This window comes from Scyliorhinus canicula, chromosome 11 (assembly GCF_902713615.1).
Source record: "Scyliorhinus canicula chromosome 11, sScyCan1.1, whole genome shotgun sequence".
Classification (NCBI taxonomy): domain Eukaryota; kingdom Metazoa; phylum Chordata; class Chondrichthyes; order Carcharhiniformes; family Scyliorhinidae; genus Scyliorhinus; species Scyliorhinus canicula.
Genome location: NC_052156.1, coordinates 32,543,418 through 32,568,740, shown reverse-complemented (window position 1 = coordinate 32,568,740; position 25,323 = coordinate 32,543,418). Strand labels below are relative to the sequence as shown.

General features: G+C 48.5%; 1 protein-coding gene and 1 pseudogene across 5 annotated transcripts in view; both read right to left on the bottom strand.

The window, feature by feature from the left end:
- fbln2 (fibulin 2) overlaps nucleotides 1–25,323 on the bottom strand; it is a 248,158-nt gene that overhangs the window by 74,712 nt on the left and 148,123 nt on the right. For all 5 annotated transcript variants that reach the window (XM_038812722.1, XM_038812724.1, XM_038812721.1 and 2 more), the window contains one exon: nucleotides 11,004–11,210. In XM_038812722.1, the coding sequence (XP_038668650.1) occupies nucleotides 11,004–11,210 (207 nt within the window). The remainder of the gene's footprint in view (nucleotides 1–11,003; nucleotides 11,211–25,323) is intronic.
- On the bottom strand, nucleotides 22,825–23,415 carry LOC119973608 (annotated as a pseudogene).

The following is a 25,323-nucleotide window of genomic DNA, read 5'->3' as shown; positions in this document are numbered from 1 at the left end:
TTGGTGAGTCAGATAGATTCATACAACTATCAACAATGGTTTCACGGTTACCGTTACTAAGGCTAGCTTTAATCTAGATTTAGCGATTGTATTTAAATTCCACGGGCTGCCATGGTGGTATTTGAACCCATGTCTGCAGAGTATGATCCTGGAACTCTGGATTACTAGTCCAGTAACATTATCGTCATGCCATCATCTCCCCAAAATAAATAGTATCCTAACATCTCACTATAGCATAAATTTCAAACTTAAAAATATTTTCTATAATGTTCCATAGCAGCAACTTCCCCAAGTCAATTAACATTTAAAACTACTACTTTGAATCATAGGATCTATTCCGCACAGGAGAAGGCCATTTGGCCCATTAGGAGAGGTTTAAACTTCCCTTGTGCAGCCCGCAGGAGTATTCCTGCTCCTCCTGGGACCACAAGGAAAGTGAAAAAATAGAACTTACCTCAGTTGGCTTTTTCTGATCTTCCTCTCGATGTTGTCACCTGACAGGAAAGTTGCAGAGGCTTCCCCATTAGGGCCAAAGCTAAAACTGCAGCCAGGGCTCAATGACATCATCAGACACCAATCGGCATGTTTACGGAGGAACCCTCTTGGTTTCAGACAGGTGCCTTGGTTACACGGGCAAAATCCAGGTGGAACATTGGCAAAGTTCAGATGGAACATTGGCAAGTAAGTCATTGTAACTGCCCATTCACGGGACAAGGTCTTAACTCACTCAAAACCAATTCAACTAAACAGATTTAAAATTAGGCTCGCCAATCAAAAGCATTAAAATTATCCTCATTAAGTCAGTTGTAAAAGTGAAAAAAATATACTGGGAATTATAATATGTGTTGGTACTGGGCCAGTCAGCTTTCTCCACCATGGTGCCCATTAAATGTGTAGCAATCCTACAGGATGTCAAAGGTATTCTGTATCATACAGGTAACTGGACCATGGCAATTTAGAATGGCCAATCCACCGACCCTGGAATCAGCATCCTGGCTCTTTTCTGCAATACTCCCATCTCTCTTGTTTGTTGGCAACCCGAGTTGGATAAAGTATTCAAGGTGCAATCTTCACAGAGCATTTTGTTATATATTTTGATCACTGCCTCTGATGTATTGCCGATACAAACAAACATTGTATTGGCTTTCTTGATTGCTGTTCTGCATTTGTTGCACATATTTTTAAACATAAATTTAGGGACCCAATTCTTTTTTTCAATTAAGGGGCAATTTAGCATGGCCAGTTGACCTACCCTGCACATTTTGGGTTGTGGGGGTGAGACCCATGCAGACACGGGGAGAATGTGCAAACCCCACATGGACACTGACCCGGGGCCGGGATTGAACCCGCGTCCTCGGTGCCGTGAGACAACAGTGCTAACCATTACGTCACCATGCCACGCGGTTTATTGGGCATATTTAATATCAATTCAAATGAAGACTGCTAGACCATTTTCAACTTAATTGTTAGCTCTTGCATCTCATCTATTTTCCTTTTTATCTGTGACACTTCACATTTCGCTGCGTTATATTTTATTGGCTATCATTCTGCCAACATACAATTTATTCTATACTTTCTAAACCATCTCTTCTGATTGCACAGTCCATCCTTGTTTGATCGCATTTGAAAATTTGACCAGTTTGTGTTGAGTTTCCAAATCCAAATCATCTGCGTCAATTCAAAATAGTTGTGGAACTGGGGCGCACTTACTAGATTCCCCTCATCTCCCCTCACCACACAACAGTATAACCACACTGAGGGGCATTCATTGAAGAGAGTTTGCAGGCCTCGTGCCTGGTGGTAACAGGACAGGACTACCCTCAAAGATGGCCACCTAGTGAAGGACCAAATTAAAATGGAGGATGTTGCAGGCCTTCAAACATTCCATTAAATATTCTCCAAGAATAATTTGGCTTTGAATTTGTTTTAACTTCTCAGTTTAATTTGCTTATCTGGGCACCACTTTCAAGAGTTGTCAAAGAGGCTCTTGTGAAGAATAAAAGATTGCGCGCGGGATTCTCCAATAATGGGGCTATGTCCCCACGCCCGCGAGGAAAGGGACGCGAAGCACTCCGGCATCAACGGTCCCCGATAATGAGAAATGCTCCCCTTCCTAGGGGGCGAGGTTGGCGCCGGAGTGGTCCCTGCAACACTAGCCGGCGTGGAACGGCCGGCGCGAGTTCGCACATGAGCGGAACAGCCGGCGTGATTCCACGCACGTGCGCTATGGCTGGCATGATTCCGTGTATGTGCGGGGGTTCCCTTCTCCACGCCGGTCCCCAGCCAATATGGCGGAGCCACACAGGGGCCCGGAGCGTAGGAACATCGGCCCCCATGGAACCAGCCCGCCCGCCGACCGATCGGTATGCCCCGATCGTGGGCTAGGCCACTGTGGGGGCTCCCCACACCCCACACCCCCGGGGTCGGATTCCCCCCCCCCCCCCACTTGCAGGACGGCCCCGCAGACACACCTTACGGTGGGACCTGAGGAACCCACGCCGTCGGGACTCGGCCCAACTCGGCTACCACTCAGCCCGTCGGAGCCCGGAGAATCGCCGGTGGGGGGGTGCGGGGAGGCGCTTTTAATGGCCCCTGACCGGCGCGGCGGGAATCCCGCGGGCGCCCGAGAATCGGTTGGGAGAATCGGTAAACCGGCGTTGGGGCAGGATTCCCGCGTTCCCCAGGGATTCTCTAACCGGGCGTGGGGTCGGTAAATCCCGGCCTGCAGACTTGCCATGAAGGTCTGACACTGGTGAAACCTTGATTTATGTCCCCATCAGTAGGTTAGATTGTGTTAATGGTCTATAATTTGCTGAGGCAGAGGTTTGAATGGCATTTGCCAATAGACTTTCCCCTGCCCACTGAGGTTTTAACATTTTCGATATGACAGGTTGTTGAAATTGCCAATATCGCAGCGAGGAAAACCAAGCCTCAGAAAGTTGAATTCACAGAGAAAACAACTATGTAATTCTCAACAATCACGGGGAAGGATTGTGAAATTTACAGCACCTGAAATGAGAATCGAAGTTACAGCGGGTTAACTCAGTCCCAAATCTGACACGGAAAGAGAAATAAGGGCGGGGAAGAAAAGAGTTAATGAGCGAGAAAGATCAAAGGGAAAATATTTTTCAAAGTTTATTTCAGAATCTCCAACAATAATTAAAACCTGAAGGAAATAGATTGAGTTGAATCGTTAATTTTCATTGTCAAAAAACGTTTGGTGGTAATTAAGGCAGACCACCTTGTTTAAAGTGGATATGGACAAGACTTAGCTATTTGTGTCGAGTTAAATTCATGTGTGCTGTGCAAATACACTTTACATTGTTCAATGCACTTCAATCATGAGTCGAGCTGAAAAATGCTGAGTGGGATTATCCATTGGTTGACAGCAGAATCAGGAAACGGGATTAGCGGAGGATCGGTTCTGGCGCCGAAATTGTGGCTTCAATGCATTCCAGAAAAGTAAGCATCATTAGCATATCATTAGCGGGCCTGACCCGGTATTCTCAGGGGCATCACGCAGCCCCCCAAGGAGAACCCCCACAGTAGCCCCTACGGGGATTCCAAGTGGGGAACCGCAGAAAATGCCGCTAGCAAGGGCAGTGCCAGCCCACGGTACCCCCCTGGCAGTAGGGATGGGTGCCAGGGCCAGAGTCCTGCACGGGGGTGCCAGAAATCCGGGGATTGGGGGGGGGGACATATGGGAGCAGGGTCCGCAGTGCAAACCGGGGCACCATGTAGACTGTTGGGCCTGGCTGGGCACAGGGATATGCACCCATGCTAACATATTAGCCTATCACCCCCTGCAGACAATGGACTTTGGAATTCAACCAGCAATGGTGGCCTTCTTGCAAGTCACTGCAGGCCTGGGTGATGCCCTGCGGCTGCACGAGCTGGAGCTGCTGTAGGAGGAGGAAGCTACAGCAGCGGCGTAGGCAGCAGCGGAGCATGCAGCAGCAGAGTATGGAACAGGAGCTAACCCCCCAGCCCGGGGGAAGATGTCAGGAGTCATCGATTGTGCCACGATGAAGGTGTCATGCACACTGCCCGAGTATCGGGTGCAGACGTATATGATGCGTTCATCGAGTGGAACCCCTTTTAGTTTGTGTGGAGCAGCCTGTCATCCGCAGGTGCTCATAGGGAACAGGAGTCAGCCGCTCAGGATGGAGAGCCGGCCGCCCAACAGGCCAAGGAGGAGGAGATGCAAAGGATGCACTGCATGAGGGCTCTCGCATACCGACAATGCCTGTCATTCGAGGACCTGCGGGACCGGGCATGTTGTTCAAGACTCCGGCTGTGCAAGGAGACAGTGCAGCATACCTGCCAGATCACGGTGCACCTGGCACTATGGGGGAATGGAGGAGGACACTCAAGGTGAACCTTTACGCCATGGGGTCCTTCCAGGCATCGAGTGGAGAGCTGCCAGAGATCTCACAGAGCTTGGTGCGCAGTTAGATCCGCGCTGTCAGGTAGGTCCTATCAGCCCAGTCGGCACAATACATCCATTTCAATGTGGACCGAGCCCACTAGGATACCCGTGAAGCAGGGCTCGCTGTCATCGCCGACATGCACCGGGTCCAGGAGGTGATCAATGGGATGCATGACGCCCTATTAGCACCTGCAGATGACAGGCTGCTCCACGCAAACCAAAAGGGGTTCCACTCGATGAACGCATCATATACGTCTGCACCCGAAACTCGGGCAGTGTGCACGACACCTTCATTGTGGCACAATCAATGACTCCTGACCTCTTCCAGCCCCCCGCCCCCCCCCCCCCCCTCCCCCCACCCCGGGCTGGGGGGTCAGCTCCAGGGTGATAGGGGTTATGCACTGCAGTTGTGGATGATGACGCCTATCCAGAGGCCACAGACCGATGCAGAGACCCGCTACAATGACGCCCATGCCGCAGGGATATGATTAAACGGTGCTTCTACCTCCTGAAGATGCAGTTCAGGTGCCTGGACAGTCTCCAGTATGATGTTGGGGGGGTCGCTCGCATTGTGGCTGTCTCTGAATCTGCGACATCGCACAGCAGAGGGGTGTGTGCTGGAGGAGGAGGAATGCCAGGCCTAGACCGATGAGGAGGATATGGGGGAGGACAAGGTTGGCGGCACATGGGGCCCAGACAGGCAGAGGAGGCCACACGACGTGTGCGCCAGGGCCAATGCGCACAGGATGCTCTGATCCCTTCCAGGTTCAGCGACTGGGGGAAGGACTAGCAAGGGGCACAGACAGAGCATTCCCCCCCCCCCCCCCCCCCCCCCCCCCACCCCCACCTCCTGCTCAAGGTACCACTTCCAACCATTTACCTGGGTGATCCCCGCATGCGAGCTGGCCATTCCATGACATCACACGCTGCGATACGATCCCTGGGTGGCGGTGATGGTTAAGGTCGAGGGGGGTGTGTAGGGAGCCCAGCCCACTCACAATGTCTGCCCATTCCTCCCCCCCCCCCCCCCCCCCCCCCGTGCCCACTCTCCGGCCCGGACCAGCCCATCCCTCACACCAATCTGACTGATCACCGAGGCAGATTGTAACAGTGTGAACAGGTGTTCAATGTGCACAAATATATAAATATATGTGTCCTAGCCCCTATAACTAAACTGTTCCCTTCACCCGTGTCAACTTAACTGGTGCCTAACTTTCTTCTGGCTTTACAAGCCCTAATGCTACATCTAGGTGGTTCCCCCAGACGGTACATCAGGAGTGGAGGCGGCCTGCTGTGATTTGCGACGTGTAACCTGGGTCCCCGTTGGCGGGCATCTTCTGGAACGGTTGCTGCTCGGGTGTCCCAGGTGACATGGCCTGGGCCTCGGCCAGTGCCTGCACAGAATGCAGCAGACCTTGGATGTGCTGATCCATAGCCAAAACCCTCACACCCAATGCCTCCACTGCGAACGCCACCCGTGCGGTGTCGGCCCTGGCTCGGCGACTACATCTCCACAATCGATGGCACTGTCCGATCCAGAAGCCCGGGACCCGTCTGGACGGCAGCTAGACCCTCGGATGTTCCCACCTCCACCTGATGTATTGGAGCATTTGTGTGGTGCGCATAAGAGGGTGTCTCAGAAGCCTCTTTACTAAAGTGCCCAAACGAGATGAGTGTCTCTGGGATGGTGGAGGGTGTTGGGTACAGCTGTGATGGGAAATCAGTGCCATCGCGGACTAGAGCTGCAGGGTCTCCTGGTAAGTGCGGCCTCGGTGGGATGTTCCCCTAAGAGGCCCCAAATAGAACCAGAGTTCCAATAGATAGCGTGGTGTTTCTCACCGCTGCGAGGGCCAGGAAACCCCCGGCTAAACATGCTCATCATGGAACTTTGTTACCATTGGGTTAGATTGTGCCCTAAGTGTTGATGCCAGGGACTGAATTGGATTGGATTTGCTCATTGTCACGTGTACCGAGGTACAGCGAAAAGTATTGTCCTGTGTACGGTTCAGACAGATCATTCTGTACATGAAAAAAAACATATGGTAACAAAAGGTGCACAATGTAAATACATAGACACAGGCATCAAGAGTGTAGTATTACTCAGAAGAGAAGATGTGTGAAGAGATCAGATCAGCTCATAAGAGAGTTGTTTAGGAATCTGGTAACAGCAGGGAAGAAGCTGGTTTTGAAATGTATGCGGTTTGTGTTCCTGTTGGGGACGCTATTTGTGGAGGAATTCAGAACATGCTGGTGAATTAGCATTCTGCCCACATGAATCTACGGCAATTCTCATTCCCACTAGCGTCGGTTTTGCTGGATCCAGAATTAGTGCTGGAGAACTTGACAAGCTAGAGCTGCTTATGAGCACTCCACTCCCCACGCTCCCTCATTCCAGCCAAGAAGATGACAGCAAGGAGACAAGCGGCCCGATTTCTGGGCCTGGGCCTCGAGAGGATGCTAGATGTGATGGAGGAGAAACGGACGCCCTCTTCCCCAGGGTGGGCAGGAGGCTCCAGCCCGCATCGTTAGCCGGGCCTGGGAAAAGGTGGCAGAGGTCAATGCTGCCAGCTTCAGCAGTCAGACTGGCAGGCTGCGCAGAAAGAAGGTGAATGACCTCCTTGGGGCCAGTTGGGTGCGTCTCCACCTCTGTTTCCCTGACATCACTCCTGTCCCTCATTCCTCACATCATCTCCCCACTCACTGAGAGACCAAACAAAACCCACCTGCCTGTATCCCCCTCACATCTCACCCTGCACCAAACGCCAATGCCTCTATTGTCCTCTTTGGCCAGGTGCCTTGCACACATGCCACCAGCTGCAGACCCCCCCCCCCCCCCCCCCCCACCCCCCGATGTAACTCGGTGACGCCAGGATTGAATGGAGAATGTTCCATGGTCCTGATGACAGCACTAGTCCTGGAGCAATTCGGGACAGACTAATGGGCCAACATTCACGCCACGTGCAACTCGTGCAATTCCAACTCACACCGAAATCGGATTCACTGCGGTCGGGATTGCCAGTGGAGAGCCTGACAAGCTGGAGCTGCATATAAACACTCCACTCCGCACTCACCCTCATTCCAGCCAAGAAGATGGCACCACAAAGAACGGCCCTGAGGTTCGCCGACTCACCTCGAGGTACTGCTCAATGCTGTGGAGGAGAGGTGGGACACCCGGTTCCAAGTGGAGTGAAGGAGGCTGCCACCTGCCAACGGCAATCTGGCCTGGGTGCAGCTGGCAGAGGCAATCAGCGCCGTGCGCTACACCGCAAGGGCAGGGAAGCAGTGCCAGAAAAAGCTGCAGGACCTCCTCAGGGCGGCCCAGGTGAGTCTCTGCCTCCATGTCTCTGGCCCCACCCCCGTCCCATATCCCCCCACCCTATTCGGCCCCCACCAGACGAACCGGCAGGCAATACTGGGTGAGGATGGGCAAACCCCCCACGCCAGACATAGTGAGTCACCACCTCCGTGCCCCTGGCACCACACCCGTCCCACACACCCCCACCTCACACTCCTCACCCCACCCTCAGAGGGTTGCCGCACCCGACACACCCCACCCTGCACCACATACCAACACCGGTACCACACGCCATGGTCGGGTGCCCCACACACACAGACTACCAGTTGTAGACCCCCTGTGCTGCCCGCGTCCGAGTCTCACACTGCATTGTGTGCCGCCCCCCCCCCCCCCCCCCCCCCCCCAAGAGAAGGCGGGAGAGAGAAAAGACCGTAAGGGGTCCACCAGACCTGTGGTCCCTCTCTGTTGCAGATCAGAGGGCGTTGGATCTGGCTGGTGGAGTGGGAGAACAGCAGTTGTAGAGGCAGAGGTTGGCATGGGATGACCAAGTGAGCCCCCAATGTGTTGTAACGCCCTACTGCATGAGAGTCACCCCGTACCCCCGGTGACCCTCCGCACATTTATGGGGCACGGTGGACAGTCAGTGGAGTACGCAGCCAGGTGGCTGCCTTGCAGGCTACAGCAATGGTGGGCCTTGCCCGATCACCTCAGTTCCAGGCTCACCCCAACCCCATGGCCCATCACTGGTCGCCGCCCCCCCCCACCCCCGTTACTCCTCCCAGCCCTGGCAGATGCCCCCTCCTAGCCAGTGGCACAACTGGCAGCCCACGATTGCGCCTTTGGAAACTTTTCTTACAGCTAATGTGTTAGGGCACTTAACTAAGTGCAGACAGTCTCAAGCTGTTTAACATTGGTTAACCATTCAGAACAAAGATCAGCCTTCAAAATTTACAATGGGCAATCCAATCACCAAGAAAGGGGAAATTTGAGATAACGCAGCACTCTCTTGACAATGTAATTAATTTAACCTTATGTAAAGTATGAAGGAAAAGGTAATTATTAAGTCAAAACAAAAATCTCCAATTGTTACCATCTGTCTGGCTATGGTACAAATCATAATTTTAGTTAGCATGTATCTTCACACATTCTAAATCCTGCAGAGGATACAAGCAAAATTGTGCTAATTTTTATTAAAAACAGACAGAAACTCCTACATTTTCTGAGTTATGCCTTATCATTTCCGGGCATTGAAGGAGGGAGTGGGGTTTTCTGGATCTTCACCCACCTCTCATCTGCCCAATTTTCTGCCGTCACTTCTGCCTTATCACAAAAATGCCACTATAAAGTACTAGTATGACAATGTTATATATCTTGGGATGGATTCTCCGTTTATGAGGTTAAGTGCCGGCGCCAACGGAGGATCCGTGGTGTTTCACAACGGGAAAATCGGCGCGAAACCCTCACCGATTGTGGTACCGGTGAGGGGCTAGCATCGGCGCCGCATGAAACACCCACGGAACTTGCGGGAAATGGCCTGGTCCCAGGACGTATATGTGCAGGGCTGACAAGCTGCAGCCGGGCACGCCTACATCCCGCACACACGCACAGGTCACGCCGACTGTGCTGGGCATACCTGCCCACCCCGCCCCTGGCCACCCCCACTCCACTCCCCCCAGCCCGAGCAGAAGCCCCCCAGCCACCGGCATGGATGTTGGCTGAGTGTGGCGGTGCTGGACACTGTCCGCACGCCGGCACGCCAGGCTCCCGACTGCTGGGATTGCACGTGGCTCGCGCCGTCGGGAACTCGGCCCATTGGAGGCAGAGTGTCGCGGGTGGGCAGACTGATGGCGCTCCAATGGGGTTGCGACTGCAGATTTGAAGGGTGCGGAGAATTGCGAACTGGTGTTAAACCAGACCTGCTCCGATTTCGGCATCAGGAGCCATTCTCCGCCCGATCGCCGTTATTGATTTCGGCGTTGGGCTACGGAGATTCCCACCCCTTATCTTCTATCATTTCCATTTCACTATGCTGATTTAAATCAGGCAGTACAGCAAGTGTAGGAACTCCCCCCCGACACCAACCCCCCACTTACCCCACATCAGATTGTGCAGATTAAGGCACTCTAATCGTTATTTAACACAAGCACAATGCCTCATGGTGATAAACTTCACAAAAGACACATTGAATTATTCCACACCTATTAATATGATCTGCAGCCCAACTTCACCCCAAGCACTTGACAATACCCTAGAAAGATGTCCTTTATCTAACCAAGCATCAGGGGAGCACAGGTATATAAATTAGTCAAGGATTCATTGCTTGCTATACCATGTTAGGTCATTTACTCCTAATGGAGAACAGGAACGGTGTAATTGTAAAGGGTGTTATTAAATACAGCCAATAGGGGTCACTGCCACTGGCTGGAGAGCCAGCAGAGCCTCATGTTGGGAGGGATTTAAACTAGTTCGGCAGGGGGAGAGGACATAGAATGTTAATGCAGTAGGGGCACAGCATGGGAGTTTCAATGGAGTAAGGCGAGACTGGATGGCTTCTACTTTAATTCCCGGGAGTATCATAGGTGAGGCAGATGAACTAAGGGCCAGTATTGACACATGGAGTTATGATGTTGTTGCCATCCCAGAGACGTGGTTGACGTGTACGTAACTTAACAGTGCCAGGATCACTGGCGGCACGGTAGCACAGTGGGTAGCACTGTCGCTTCACAGCTCCAGGTTCCCAGGTTCGATTCCCGGTTAGGGTCACTGTCTGTGCGGAGTCTGCACATTCTCCCCGTGTCTGCATGGGTTTCCTCTGGGTGCTCCGGTTTCCTCCCACAGTCCAAAGACATGCAGGTTAGGTGGATTGGGCATGCTAAATTGCCCCTTAGTGCCCAAAGGGTAGGGTTGCTGGGTTACAAGTGCGGGCTTAAGTGGGGTGCTCTTTCCAAGGGCCGGTGCATACTGATGGACCGAATGGCCTCCTTCTGCACTGTAAATTCTATGTCCATGCCCGTTACCAAGCGACACAGGTCTCAGGTGTGTGATGGTGGGATGGGGGTTGTGTGATGTGGGTCATGAGGGAGGGGGGAGCTTTAGGGGAAAGGGAGTTGAGGCAAGGGAAGGGGAGTAGTTCTCAGCAGAAACCCCATTTTTATGCCCGGATCCTTAATCAGGCACTGACTGCCTTAGAACGAAGGATAAATTGATTTTTCCATGAAATGTGCAATGCTGAATACAGCTTGAGCTGTAATGGCGACAATAAATATAGATTCCTCTCACCTGACTTGCAGGTTCGTCCATCTGTTTGTAAAATATATCCTGGGAAGCAGGTACACTCGTATGATTCTGTTGTTTTGATGCAGAAATGCTGGCACAATTGTCCAGGATACATCGAGCATTCATTTAACTCATCATCGGTTATGAAGTTGAATTCAGCCTCTTCTTCACTCAAAGAAAGAGCTTCCTTAAGATTCTCTGTTTCTAAAACTAAGGAACAAATACAATCAACTATTTACCTTGAAAACTCCAGGAGAAATGTGGTGAAGCACATTATAAGTGGGACAACCAAAACTACTGCCACAGTTGCTTGATCACTCTGAGAAACTCAGAAATTCCTTCTATGAAAAAACTCAGCAGCAACAGGCAACAGCTTACATATGAGAATTTGGGTGGCATGGTGGCACAGTCATCATTTAGCACTGCTGCCTTACAGCGTAAGGGGCTCAGGTTCAATTCCGGCCTCAAGTGACTGTGTGGAGTTTGCACCTTCTCCCCATGTCTGCGTGAGAATGGGCCTAGGCAGGGTGCTCTTTCAAAGAGTTGGCATAGACATGATGGGCCAAATGGCCTCCTTCTGCATTGTAGGAATTCTATTGTTCTAATTACTATTATAAATGGTTACACAAAAGGGTTATGAAAAATTCTGATCACATCATTCGGTATTTGTATTCTATGCACTGTATGTAAGGAAACATATTCACTTCAAATGACTAATATTTAAAACAGTGTGTTGTTGAACAATTTGAAAGTCTCGCCCAGAATGTATTTCTTTTCTGATCTATGAAGCCATGCACTTTCTGCTTTTAGCTTTCAATGTCAGCATCAAGCTTGTCCTGATCAGCTTTTTGGGTAATTTATGATTACATTTGACTGCAGACTAAAGAATGACACTGCACCTTTAGCCTATTGAGAGGCACCACAGACATGATCATCACTGCTTGGCAAATCCAAGAAAAATGTATGGAACAGCAACAACCACTGCGCAAGGCCTTTTTTGACCTCACAAATGTCTTTGACTCTGTCAACCATAAGGGCTTATGCAGTATCTCCCTGAAAATTGGTTGCCCTCAGAAATTTGGCACTATCTTCCACTTACATCACACTGGCATGCAAGCTGTGATGCTCACAAACAGAATCACCACAGACCTATCTTAGCGAAGACAGGGGCTCAAACAAGACTGTGTCATCGCACCAACTTTCTTCTCCATCTTCCTCCCTGCAATACTGCACCTCACCTCCAGCAAATTACCCACCGATGTGGAAACAATTTACAGAGCAGGCGGGAAACTGTTCAACTTACATCGCTTTCAATCCAAAACCAAAATCACTCTGAAGTCATTGAGCTCCAGGATGCAGATACCTCTTGTGTGTGCCCTCACTCAGAAACTGAGCTCCAGAACACTGTTCACCTCTTTCCTGAAGCATATTAGAAAATGGACCTTTCACTAAACTCCTGGAAAACTAAGGTCCCCTTCCAAACAGCTCCCATCACGTAATACCTCCTTGCCTTGCCCACCCACCATCATTTAAGATCAATAGTGAGATCATGAAAAATGGTTTCAGATCTTGGGAGCCTTGATGAAAGCTGATGTAGGACCATATTTTTGTTGGTCAGACGCAGAGATGGGAGAATTCTGGCTCCACGTACTCGACCATTAAATATGGCCATCCGCAGGTCAGATTTTCATCCGGGGTGGGTGGGGGAGAAGCAAGCAGGATATGAAGTTGGACCTGCTGCACCAGAATGAATGCAGTGGCTGCCAGGTGTCGAGGTGGGTTGGGTGGAAAACCTGCCTCTATGCTTCGGTACCGTGTTGGACAACCTGCAAAAGACACTTCAAAGCACAGAGGAAGTATCCCCAGTGATGCCTTCACAAATCCAGTGGCAAGAAAAGTGGTCTAACAGCAATGCCCTCTCCTAAGCCCAACACCAAGGCACTGATCGTTCAAAACCAACTCTGTTGGGTTATGTTGTTCATATACCTGGCGTATACCAGACTCCCCAAAGCAACTGCCCTGCGTGGAACTTGGTCAAAGCAGGAGACTACACGGAGGACAATGGAAATGCTTCAGGGATGTCCTCAAAACATCTCTAAAGCGGTCAAACATCCACACCAACTTGTGACCAACCAAAATAGAGAATGTTAATTTGGGAAGGCACTGAAAACATCGATAAACTTCATCAGAGGCATATTCCCGCCAGAGGCAACGGAGTGCACAAGCTTCCAAGCAATTCACCTGTCCAATCCTCCAAGTAATACCTGCCCTAAATGTAGCCAAGTCTGCAACTCGTACCTTAGATTTATCGGCAATTTCAGAGCCCATCGAATCAAATTGGAAGCAAATCATCCTTTACCTCAAGGAACTGGCTAACAAGAGAAAACACTCTTGTTTTCCCCACGAACACTGACTGTGTGAAATTTCAATTTCCTCTAGCACTAGCCCGTTGGTCTCTAAACAATAGTAATAATTGATTTCTAATTATTGTCAAATCAGCATCAATTTAATATTGCGGACCCATAACTCACTCTGCTTGATGGAAACAAAATGGGCAAGCAGTTAAAACGGAGCAACTCCACGACCCATCCAGTTCCCTGTGAGCTTCAATTTTAATGCCATTGACTTGAATGGCAGATGGGACACCCACACACTCAGATATAAGAGCTAATTGGGTCCTAAAATGTCAACCGGACAAAAATGGCTTTTTAACTGGGACCTGAGCCCCGTCAAGCTGAAGCAGGTGGATGAAATTTCTCTGGTTAAGTAAAAACATTTTCTTTGTGGGGTCCGATTGCTTCTTTGAGCCAGTGAGAATGTTTCACACTCATCCTGGCTTTCCAACCCTGACATCCTAAAACCCAAGCATGATTAAAATTAATCCCGTGGGTTGAGACCATTCAAAATCATTTCATGGGGCAAACTTACTGAGGAGATGGTCATGTCACTGGGCTAGTTCTCCAGAGGCCAAGGCTAATGTTCTGGGATCATGGGTTCAAATTCCACCATGGCAGCTGGTGGAATTCAACGGCGGCATGAAGGCATATTGGTTAGCACTGCTGCCCCACCGCATCAGGGACCCGAGTTTGATTCCGATATTGGGTGACTTCATGCAGTTTGCACACTCTTCTCGTGTCTGCGTGGGTTTCCTCCAAGTGCTCCGATTTCTTCCCACAACCCAAAGATATACGGGTTAGGTAGATTGGCTATGCTAAATTGCCCCTTAGTCTCCAAAGGTTAGATGGGGTTACAGGGTTATAATCATAGATAGATAGATAGAATTTACAGTGCAGAAGGAGGCCATTCGGCCCATCGAGTCTGCACCGGCTCCTGGAAAGAGCACCCTACCTAAAGTCAACCCTATCTCCACCCTATCCCCATAACCCAGTAACCCCACCCAACACTAAAGGCAATTTGGGACACTAAGGGCAATTTATCATGGCCAATCCACCTAACCTGCACATCTTTGGACTGTGGGAGGAAACCGGAGCACCCGGAGAAAACCCACGCACACACGGGGAGGATGTGCAGACTCCGCACAGACAGTGACCCAAGCCGGAATCGAACCTGGGACCCTGGAGCTGTGAAGCGATTGTGCTATCCACAATGCTACCGTGCTGCCCTCTAGAACCATAGAACCATAGAATTCCTAGAGTGAAGAAGGGGGCAATTCAGCCCATTGAGCCTGCACCAACCAGCAGAAAGAGCACCCTACCTAGGCCCACCCCCCACCTTATCCCTGTAACCCTTCCTAACATGCACATTTTTATGTATTAGGGAGCAATTTAGCCAATCCACCTAATCTGCATATCTTTTGACTGTGGGAGGAAAACGGAGAACCCGGAGGAATCCCACACAGACACAAGGTAAATGTGCAACTTCACAGAGTCACCGAAGGTCAGAATTGAACTCAGGTCCCTGGCCCTGTGAGGCAGCAGTGCTAACCACTGTGCCGCCCCCAGTTGCAGGGGTGTGGGCCTGGTTAAGTTGCTCTTTCAGAGAGGCAGTGCAGACTCGATGGGCCAAATGGCCTCCTTCTGCATTGCAGGGATTCTATGATTTGTACAGATGGAAGACATTTTATTCCATTAGCTGATGCTGCAACAGATTCCCAAGACAATGGGCAGTGTCAACCCATTGCACCAGTCTGTCTCTTCTCCCAGCATTCACCAGCCCCAACAACTTTTACACAGGCCAGGCAGGCTGCATGCCCAAGTTCACAACAGAAGGTTCTACATAAAGGCACCTTTGAGTTTTTATTCCCCTTGTCATGATGCAAGTTCTTGATTTGTTGCATATTCCATCATTTCCTTTCAAATCATGAGATGTTATCGTGCATCTGACTTCCATGTCTCATATCACAAAAGGGTGTAACCCATCCGAGCTTAGAAATAATGTGGAACTGTTGCAAACACACTGACGTGACTTCTTTGTTACAGCTAAACTAGGAATATATGACTAATGGTCTTCAGTATGATGTGATTCTTTAGAATTTAAGATAATCCCCACATGCAACTCATTGACTTAAACTTATTCGTTTGTGTTTTATTTCTTTTATAGACTGTGACTTTGCAGGAAAATAGTTTTCAGATGCAGCTCTTTTCCAGTGCTGGCGCTAAACGTGTTTATTGGAAAGCATGAATTTCATAAAATGACAAATATGGGAAAATGTGAGAGCTAACGGCTGAGAACACTTTACAGCCATCTGAGGATAAAAACGCCGCCTTTTTTCCGTTATTCCGTACAAGAACAAATGTTCCTTCCATCTGTCTTCATCACGGCTCATTCAAAAACAATGGAACATCTGAAACCAGCCTGGGCTACACAAGTTTGCTTCCATTACTCTATTCTATCTGTACGACTGCTAATCCATTACTGTCAGTGTGGAGATCATTGGGAAAATTGCTCCACACTGAAAATAAGAATTTCATTTTTTTTTGTAATAGTTCAAACCTAAATACAACAGACCAGTTTTTGCAAAATAGCCCTGGTTGGTTGTATTTTCATCAACGTTTCTCCTTTCTGAGTTAAACAATCTTCACATAGCAAGAAAGAAGAGGATTTTGTGACGCCAAGTTCAATTTAAATCAGCTAGGTTTTAAACAGAAGGGTGCTTTTCATTTCCCAGCATTTGATCATCCATTGACGATGGGAATGGACTTCCATTCATATAGTGTCGTTCACATCCTTTGGATGTCTTGAAGCACTTTGCGACCAATGAACCATCTTTGAAGTCTGATCGCTTGTTGTTTTGGAAGCAAAAGGGCCTGTCTTTTTCACACAGTTATATTCAGTGTTCCTTGCTTCAGATGCTCTCACATGACGATGTATTTTATTAGGACTGGTTGATAGTAATCAACTATTTTCTTATAGGCAAAAAGGCTATTTTAATGTAAATATTAAAGCCCAGTTTTAATACCCATTTTAAAATAAGTATTTCACCACTCGTAACCTCAGGCCATGACAAAACACATAACTTCAACAGAAGTACAAAAGCCTGACACATGCATAAACTAATTGTAGATTAAAACAACATTTTAGAACAAGCTATTGTTCTAATAAACAGATTTTCAAAGTCAGTTTGACAATAAGAATTAAGCTGTAGCAGTAATCAAGATTAAGGTCGAAGTACGCACCATAGTAATATGAAGGCACCATTGTTCAAAATATGGATAAAGCAAAGTCAGCAGAAAACCAGTGAAAATCAGTCTTGATAATAGCACAAAATCGCATTCCATAGCATATACAAATATTCAAACATGAAACATTCACAACTTATGTTGCACATTGAGGATTGACAGTCAACCATCGAATCAAATGTATTTGATTCTCACCCAAACCAATTAGGACAACATAGAGGTGTAGACAGATAGCTTCAGACTGATAAAATTCTCTTTAAACATGATGGTCCGCACGGCCATCTTTTTTCCGGGATCATTCTATACTTTGATCTAACTATTCGTTATCTCTATTTTCATATTTTCACTTTTCTACTCTAACTCTTGAAGTAAATGCAAGCTGTTTTGACGTAAGCAAGAAACCATTTCTGTATTATTTTGAAAGTTAAATTGTTTCTAAGTTACTTCTCTTTAAGTCCTTTGCTAGCCGGACTTTATTGAGAATAGATTTAAGTTTCTCTCAATTGTAATCAAGTAGAGGCAATAAAAGATTCTTGTTTGCATCCGAGACGTTTAACTCAAATTTCTACTGAGTTTTAGTGTTACAAGACTTCACACATGGTAGATCTCTTCGCTGGTGTATTTATTTTAGGTCCCTCAGATGACAGGATAGTCGTATGAAGAGAAATGTGGTTGACTTGGCCTGTATTCACTAGAATTTGGAAGAATGAGAGGGGACCTAATTTAAACGTATAAAATTCTGACAGGGGTGGACAGACTGGATGCAGGGATGATGTTTCCTCTGGCTGGAGGGTTAAGGACTAGGGGGGTCACAGTTTCAATATACAGAGTCAGCCATTTGGGACTGAGATGAGGAGAACCATCTTCATTCAGACGGTGGTGAACCTGTGGAATTCTAAGCCACAAAAGGTTGGTGAGGCTGAGTCACTGAATGTATTTAACAAGAAAATAGGCGAAAATGGGAGGAACAGTAGTACAGTGGATATCACTGCTGCTTCATAGCGCCAATGTCCCAGGTTTGCTTCCGGCTTGGGTCACTGTCTGTGCGGAGACTGTACATTCTCCCTGTGTATGCGTGGGTTTCCTCCGGGTGCTCCGGTTTCCTCCCACAGTCCTAAAATTGGACATTCTGAATTTTCCCTCAGTGGACCCGAACAGGCGCCGGAGTGTGGCATCTTGGGGCTTTTCCCAGTAACTTCATTGCAGCAAGCCTACTTGTGACAATATGTTTATAAAGATTATTATAAATATGATTCTGTAAGAAATTATCCTGAGTCACGGAGCGGAATTTTCCCAAACTTGCAGATTGCTGAATGAGGCTAGGAAAGCTGTGTAAAATTCGTTGGCTTCACAGATGCCCTTTGTCGCCTGATTTAACAGCACTCTCAAACTGTAATTTCAAGTCTGGCGAGGATCACACAGGCAGCTGGATGTTAGGGCCTAAACACGCCGGCAAAGCTGGGATTCTGAGATGACCAATCCCAAAGTTACATCTAAGCCCCCCACCTCCTCCTCCCACCCTAACAACAGACATCTGGAGCCCTCCATGGACACCAAGTTTCCCCCCCCCCCCCCCTCCCCCACCCACCCAATCTACCCCAAGCATTGGGGCACCTACTCTCACCCCATGCTGTCATCGAGGCTCTCTTTCGGGGTACGGGGGGGGGGGGGGGAGGAAGCGGGCCGGAGATCTCAAATCACAATTTCGCAGCCGTAACAAGATTTGCGCCTGTGGTGAACGGGGCCGCTAGGTCTCGCTCATGGGTATCTGTTGCCCTGTCCGCCTTTCATCTACATGTTTCTAAGGTCTGGTTCGATTTTAATTGTTTTCTTTACAGCCCTTAAAATGTATAGTTTCTCCATTTTTCTGGCTTTCTAAACTGAGAAAACCAATCTTGTGTATACTTTTGCTCCTCAGATCTGTCATCCGACGTACAATTACAATCATGTTAATGAGCTGGATTACTGCAGGATTTTTTACAATGTACATCAAAAAACATTTTTCACTGGTTTTCTCAGAATCCCGTGCCAAGAAGAATATTTTCTCCTCTCCCTTTCATTGAGTTCCACCTGAAGACAGCTTCAGAGCCACGGTATTGTTTCCAACACAGTGTTCTTTTCAAGCCTGCCAACTAGGACCATCTGTGTTATTACTTAGCCCATCAGGTTGACGTCACAGGATATTTTGTGTTCCCAATTGAAATTATGGGCCATCTCCTCATAAAGAAAAGCTGGCATCCTCTATTTTGAAAATATATGCAATTTCTTCAGCTACTTTGTGATTTATTTTCAACTTCTGCTGTAACAAATTGGGGTAATTTTTCATCTTCACTGCAGGGGTGAAACTCTAGCCAAGACGATCGCCTGCGTCTCATCAAACCCATTCAACAAAATAAATGTGAATAGAATTAGGATCAGATTTGTGCAGAGCCTACCCAACTCCACAGACCCTTAAAAATGGCAGGTGGGACCTGGGTGCGGTGGTCCCACCCCTTTCTGACAGATCCCGTTCTTGCTGGCAGTGGAAAGACGAACGGGTGTAATTCACACGGAAGGGAAATCCAAACTCAGTTGTGCCACCTCAGCTTAGTGCTGCGTTCAAACAGACCCCATTTGGTTGTTGCAAGGGCCTTAACCCACAATGTGGGGGGGTCACAAAGTTATGGAGTAAATGCAAAGGTTCTTGAAGAGTGGATACGTTCTGTTTCACTGTTTCTTTAAAAAAATAATCCACTGCTCTTAAAACTGTAAAAAGAAACTGGCTGCAGTTACCGAGCTACAAGTGATTGATTACAAAAGCACTCAGCACTCTTGCCCGCCCCCATGACCACCTACGCTCTGCTTCTGAGGACCCCCAACCCTTGCGAAAATCTTATGACTCGGGGCACATTTTGCCAAGATGTGTCGAAATAGTCGGCAAATTTTATGATTTGAGCTATCTGTCTCTGTAGCCAAAAGTCCAGCCTTTAGTGTCAATTAGCCTGTTCTTGGAATATCTGCACAAGGGAGGCACTTTTCCCAACAGCAACATTCAGTTTCAAACAATCTGTTTGAACTTGAATGTTGCTTTTGGGAAAATCAACTCCCATTTGCAGCGAACGGGGGGGGGGGGGGATTTTCAGCGCCTTATGTTTCATGATGGATTATTACCTTTTTCTATTGAAAATTTAGGCTGGAAAGAAAAATGGGCAATCATTGGCCACTGAAGGGCCTTAATAGGGGTTGGGTGGGCTTCCTGTCCAAGTCCCTGCCCGCCTCACTGTAAACTCACATCCGAGTCAGGGCAGGTGGGATCCCAGAGGGAATCCCATCCATGCAATTTCATGGTTCCTCCAGCTAGCCCCCTGACCTCAAAGCCCGCCTTCGGGGGTATGTAAAATTCAGGCCCAACATAGTTTTTTAGCAGGATGTCTGTCCACAGGTCAGCTTAAATGATAGGCTTAGGGGCAGCACGGTGGCACAGTGGTTAGCATTGCTGCCTCACGGCGCCGAGGTCCCAGGTTCGATCCCGGCTCTGGGTCACTGTCCATGTGGAGTTTGCACATTCTCCCTGTGTTTGCGTGGGTTTCGCCCCCACAACCCAAAGATGTGCAGGGTAGGTGGATTAAACACGCTAAATTGCCCCTTAATTGGAAAAGAATGAATTGGGAACTCTAAATTTTTTTTTAAAAATGATAGGCTTGGCTTTCATTTGGAGTGAGAACACTCCGGAGCAGGCCGTAACCTAACTCAGGGGGAAACATTCCTGCCCCTCAAGCAGTGAAGTAAAGCCACTTAGCTCGCCTCCTGAAGTTATTCACAATGCCTTCATTAACTGGGTCTCCCAAGGCCCTGAAAACTTTGTGATATGTCTTCATCAATCTTTCTCAACTCACTTTCATATCTGCTCCCTGCCTGTACAAGACAAGTTTCCTGTGTTTGCGGATTAGTAATGCGCCGGTGTAGATTTCCAATAAATGTCATCTCTGTGTGGTCCAGAGTCACCTGACCTCAATGCAGCTAACGTCTGGTGTCTGACAGCAATTTTCATCACATTTGAAAGTAATGATTCTTACTGAAACCTGGATGACATTAACCAAAGTACTGTCACTCTCAGTGCACTCGAATGGCCTCTCGGCCTTTAGAAAGCCTGAAGTCTGGAATGACCTTACCAATGGACATATCCCTGTTCTGCATAAAACTGGGAGAGGAAACAAAGCAATCGCGGAAAGAGCTTCTAACTGTGAGGCACCATGGCAAAAGGCAGCCGTTAATTTGCTGTTAGCCTATTGATGCTGTACTATCATGTTTGTTTTATGTCGGTTTTTATACTGCAATGAAGGCAGATGAGCAACCCTCGGAGGAATTTGGGGAAAAATTAATTTCAGTAGCTTTAGATGTAAAAACAGGAGAAAATTTCAGAATTCCTCTCATGAAAATAGGATGAGGAAATTCATTTATGTTTCAGTTTGGGGGGCAGCACGGTGGCCTAGTGGTTAGCACAGCTGCCTCACGGCGCTGAGGTCCCAGGTTCGACCCGGCTCTGGGTCACTGTCCGAGTGGAGTTTGCACATTCTCCCCGTGTCTGCGTGGGTTTCGCCCCCACAACCCAAAAATGTGCAGAGTAGGAGGATTGGCCACACTAAATTGCCCCCTTAATTGGAAAAAATAATTGGATAATCTAAATTTTAAAAAAATAAAATAAAATTTAAAAACAATGTTAAAAAAATAATGTTTCAGTTTGGAAGATAAACTTTGGGCTGGATTCTCCATTTTAGCGGCTATGTGCTGACGCCAGCGGATCATGTATGGTCTTTTATGACCAAGAAATCTGCGTGGAATCCTCACCGCTTCCGGGATCTGTGAAATTTTCGGCTCCCGCACCGTAAAGGGCTGGAGAATGGCCGGGTCACTGGCCACTCATGCGCATGGCGGACAATCTTCAGTGGCCGCGCCATACAACATGGCGCTGGCCGTACGCGGTCCCGACCCACCATATGTGACCCAAAGCCCACCCCTTGGCCATCCTCACCAGGCCCCCCAGCCATTGCAGAAGCCTCCCCCCCCCCGCCTCCCCCCCCCCCCCTCGTCCAGCGATACAGATCCCGGCCAAGTGTGGGAGCACTGGAAACAATCCGCAGCCACCCTGCCGGGTTCCCGCACGGCTCAGACCACACATGTCCCGTGCCATCGGGAATTCAGCCCATCAGGGGCGGAGCATAGTTGGAGGGCTGGCCGATGACGCGCCAACACCGTTGCAAGGCACGCGGCATGCGACACAATTACACTATTTCGGAGGGGGCGGAGCATGGCTGATCGGTGTCAAACTAGCGCCGGCCCCTATTTTGGTGTCGGAGTTGATTCTCCGCCCGATTCAGTTTATTCTTTCACTGTGAGTGTGTCGGCATTCAAGGACTCACACACCAACCCCCATCTCCTTAGCAACACAACGGGGATGAAATTCCAACTTCATTGCAGGACCAAAATGGGCAGTAACTGCAGTCTGTTTTGCACCCTAGCTGATTTTACTCAATACTGACTTGCTAAATATTATGCTGCAGAGGCCCTGGGACCTTTACCTCAGAGGAACTGTCGACAGAAGGGAGATTAATAAGCAAAAACATACACAGAGGGCCAGTAGTGGCAATGTGTTAAGTGTTCGTCACTGCTGAATGACATTGCGACTGAACAACAGGGGTGGGGAGTGAATTTTACACAGGAGTCGGTGGTCTCACCTGCCGACTGATGTTCCTGGGAGAGGCCACATTGCTACCTCTGGGAAGGCCAGCTTCTAATAAAGTGGCCACTGGTGGGCCTTCCCCAGGGTCAAGGACATCAGGGGCAGAAATCCCGCCTGGGGCTGCTAACCAATCAGAGGTCGGCAGGTCTTTTGCTCACCACCCTCACGAGGGAGGCGGTGGCTGCTACAGGAATGTAAGCCACCAGAGGCCCAGGATGTAGGAGTGACCCGGAGCAGAGGTAAATCATGGCGGGAGGGGTTTCACGGTGCGAGCGTTCATGAGGGAAAGGGGGCGAGGGAGATTAGCCACAAGGGCAGGTGGTTGACTCTCAGCTGGGCCCCTGCTTTCCGATGCAGTGGTCAAGCAGTGAGTGCTGTTGAATGAGAGAACACTCCACCCACCATGCAAGGCCACAAGCAACCTGCACAGTTTAGCTTGACATGTTCCCAGTGCTGAGTTATTTTTTTAACTCCAGCTTTTCCTGCCAAGAACATCATATTGTTCCAGAACTGCAGTGTACTCGGCCATTTTGATTTCAACATTCTTCTCGGCTACTTTCTTCAGTTTTAAAATGTTCTCCTTTTTCTCATAGTGAACCTTGTTTTTTTCTTTACTCTTCTCTTCAACTGTGGCTGTAAATGCCTGGTATTTCCAACTAACTTCATGAACAAGGTGCCCAAGGAAAGCAACCTTACGAGTTGGCTTCAAAAGTACAGTCTTCAGGGCTGCTGCATGACCATACGTTTCCTCTTGTCATTTAGAGGAGGGATCCCATCGAAGACCTTCAGTCATCCAAGGCAGTTTGACTCACTTTGTCTTATACAGCAACATTCCTCCTACAGTCCTCCAGAAGATCTGGCTTGGTGCTCTCATCAGCACGAATTTATGGCCTAGTAAGATCTGCTTAACTGCAATGGCAGCCAGATAGCCCAGGAGATGGCCTCAGCCATTGAGGAGCAGGACCCTGTTGAAGCAGTTGGAGGATGAAAACGTTTGGTGGTCATTAAGTGTACATTTGAGGACCCCAATTGATGGGAGGGCAGTAAGTCCTATCATGGGCCTTTCCACCCGGGACTTAATGTTGGCGGAGGCAGGAAAGCGATTGGGTACATGCACGCCACCCTCCTGCCTGATTAAATGCCATCTCCACCTCCAAACATGCCATGGCTAATTGCCAACAATTTAGATATATCAATTATACTTTAACGTTTCGGCCCTGTTATTTCCAGGCATAACGAGGCACTTCTGAATGTGTGAATTCTTATGACGTTATAGTCGATTAATTTTTCAAACATGAAGGGCTCAATTTAATGCCGCTGTCGTGTCCAATATGGTGTTGGGCAAGGCCATTGAATCCAGCGCTCAAAGGACCTCACAATATTTACCGAAATTTTGTGAGACGTCACAATCTGAATCTCACCCTCACTGGGTGTGATCCAGGTCAGCATATTTAAATGAGACATTAGGCTCATTTTAATATGTCTGCACCGTATTCTCCCGGGACCCGCAAACTAACAGACTCCACAGCGAGGCCTTGACCGGACATCGTCTAGCACCTGGTCCACAAAAACATAGACCAGTCGTAACGGCACCTGGAGGGGTCTCCTCGGCCTTTGGAGACCCTGGGTGTAGGACTTTGGGCAGGGTGGTACCCAGGCCCCTTGACACTGCCAGCCAGGTACCCTGACAGTGCCACCATGGCATCCTGGGACAGCCATGGTGCCCAGGCGCCAGGTTGCCCATGCCAGAGGTTGGTCCTGGGATGCCTTGCCCTCAAGAGGTGAGATGAGGGGGCTCAAGAAGCCCATGAGAGGTAGGTTGGGTGCAGTGGGGCGAGGGGGTGTTCGTAGGCCGCAGTGGGGTTGAATGATCGAGCCTGCCTTTAAAAATGGCGCCCTGATCCACATGTACACTTCCTGCACTGGCAAGCTGAGCTCGTCAGTGCAGGAAATGATGTAAGTGCGGCTTCGGTGGGGTATTCCCAGTCAAGGTGAAAAAAAACAGCAAAGTGTCATTTAATAGCAGAGTGTTTCTTGGCACTGCAGCCACCAGGAAGCACCCCGCTAAACGTGTACAACAGCAGACTCTGATTTTCTTACTGTTAAATAGTGCCCGGAATTTTAAAAAGTGTGATAAATCTTGTTAAAAAGCAAGACCTATTAATTTCTTTGCTGGATTTATCAGCCTTTTAAATGCTGTTTTTTTTTAACAATTTGGCTGATTAAAATTATGGAACTTCTTAAAAATAGTTTAAATTTCAAATTTTGAAAAACATATTTACTTTTTTAATTTTGTAGAATCAATCACACCTACGAAATTGGATTTCCAAAGCCTTTTTACTGCAACAGCCTGCTTCCGGGTTTTGGTGCTGTGGTTGACTGTTAGCTGCCCTCTAATACTGCCTGCACCATATAGCACTGCTGGACCTTGCCACATCTGACACATGGAGGGAATCCTCCCTCAAGCCAACCTAAATTCTAGCCATGGGCACCATGGGATGTTCCTGTGTAGATTTATTTGATGTCAACAGTGTGCACCCCGGACCACGTGATCCAGCACTAATCGTTTGTGAATGTGCACCCAGCCTGTGCCATACATTGTTAGTTCTGCAGAGTAGCAAAACTAACATTCTTGCAGCAATGTATGGGGAATTCACGAATGAATGCATTGATGAGTGGGTGACAACTCCACACAAATCTGTGGCAGAGCCCTTGAGGCTGGGACCAAATTGCAAGCATCATTTCTCTCAATGTCACGCCTGCTGCTATTGATTGCTGTTGTTCGAATCCTTGATGCCTTTAATTCTGGATTGGACAGGCAACATTATGCAGAGTTCACATCGTACATCAACCTCAGGAAATAGAATCAAGGATACCTGAGTCACGCGATTTATAAATAGGGTTTGCAAACTATCTACTCTTAAAAAAACTGAACAAGCAAAACAGATAAGCAATCATTTAGAAT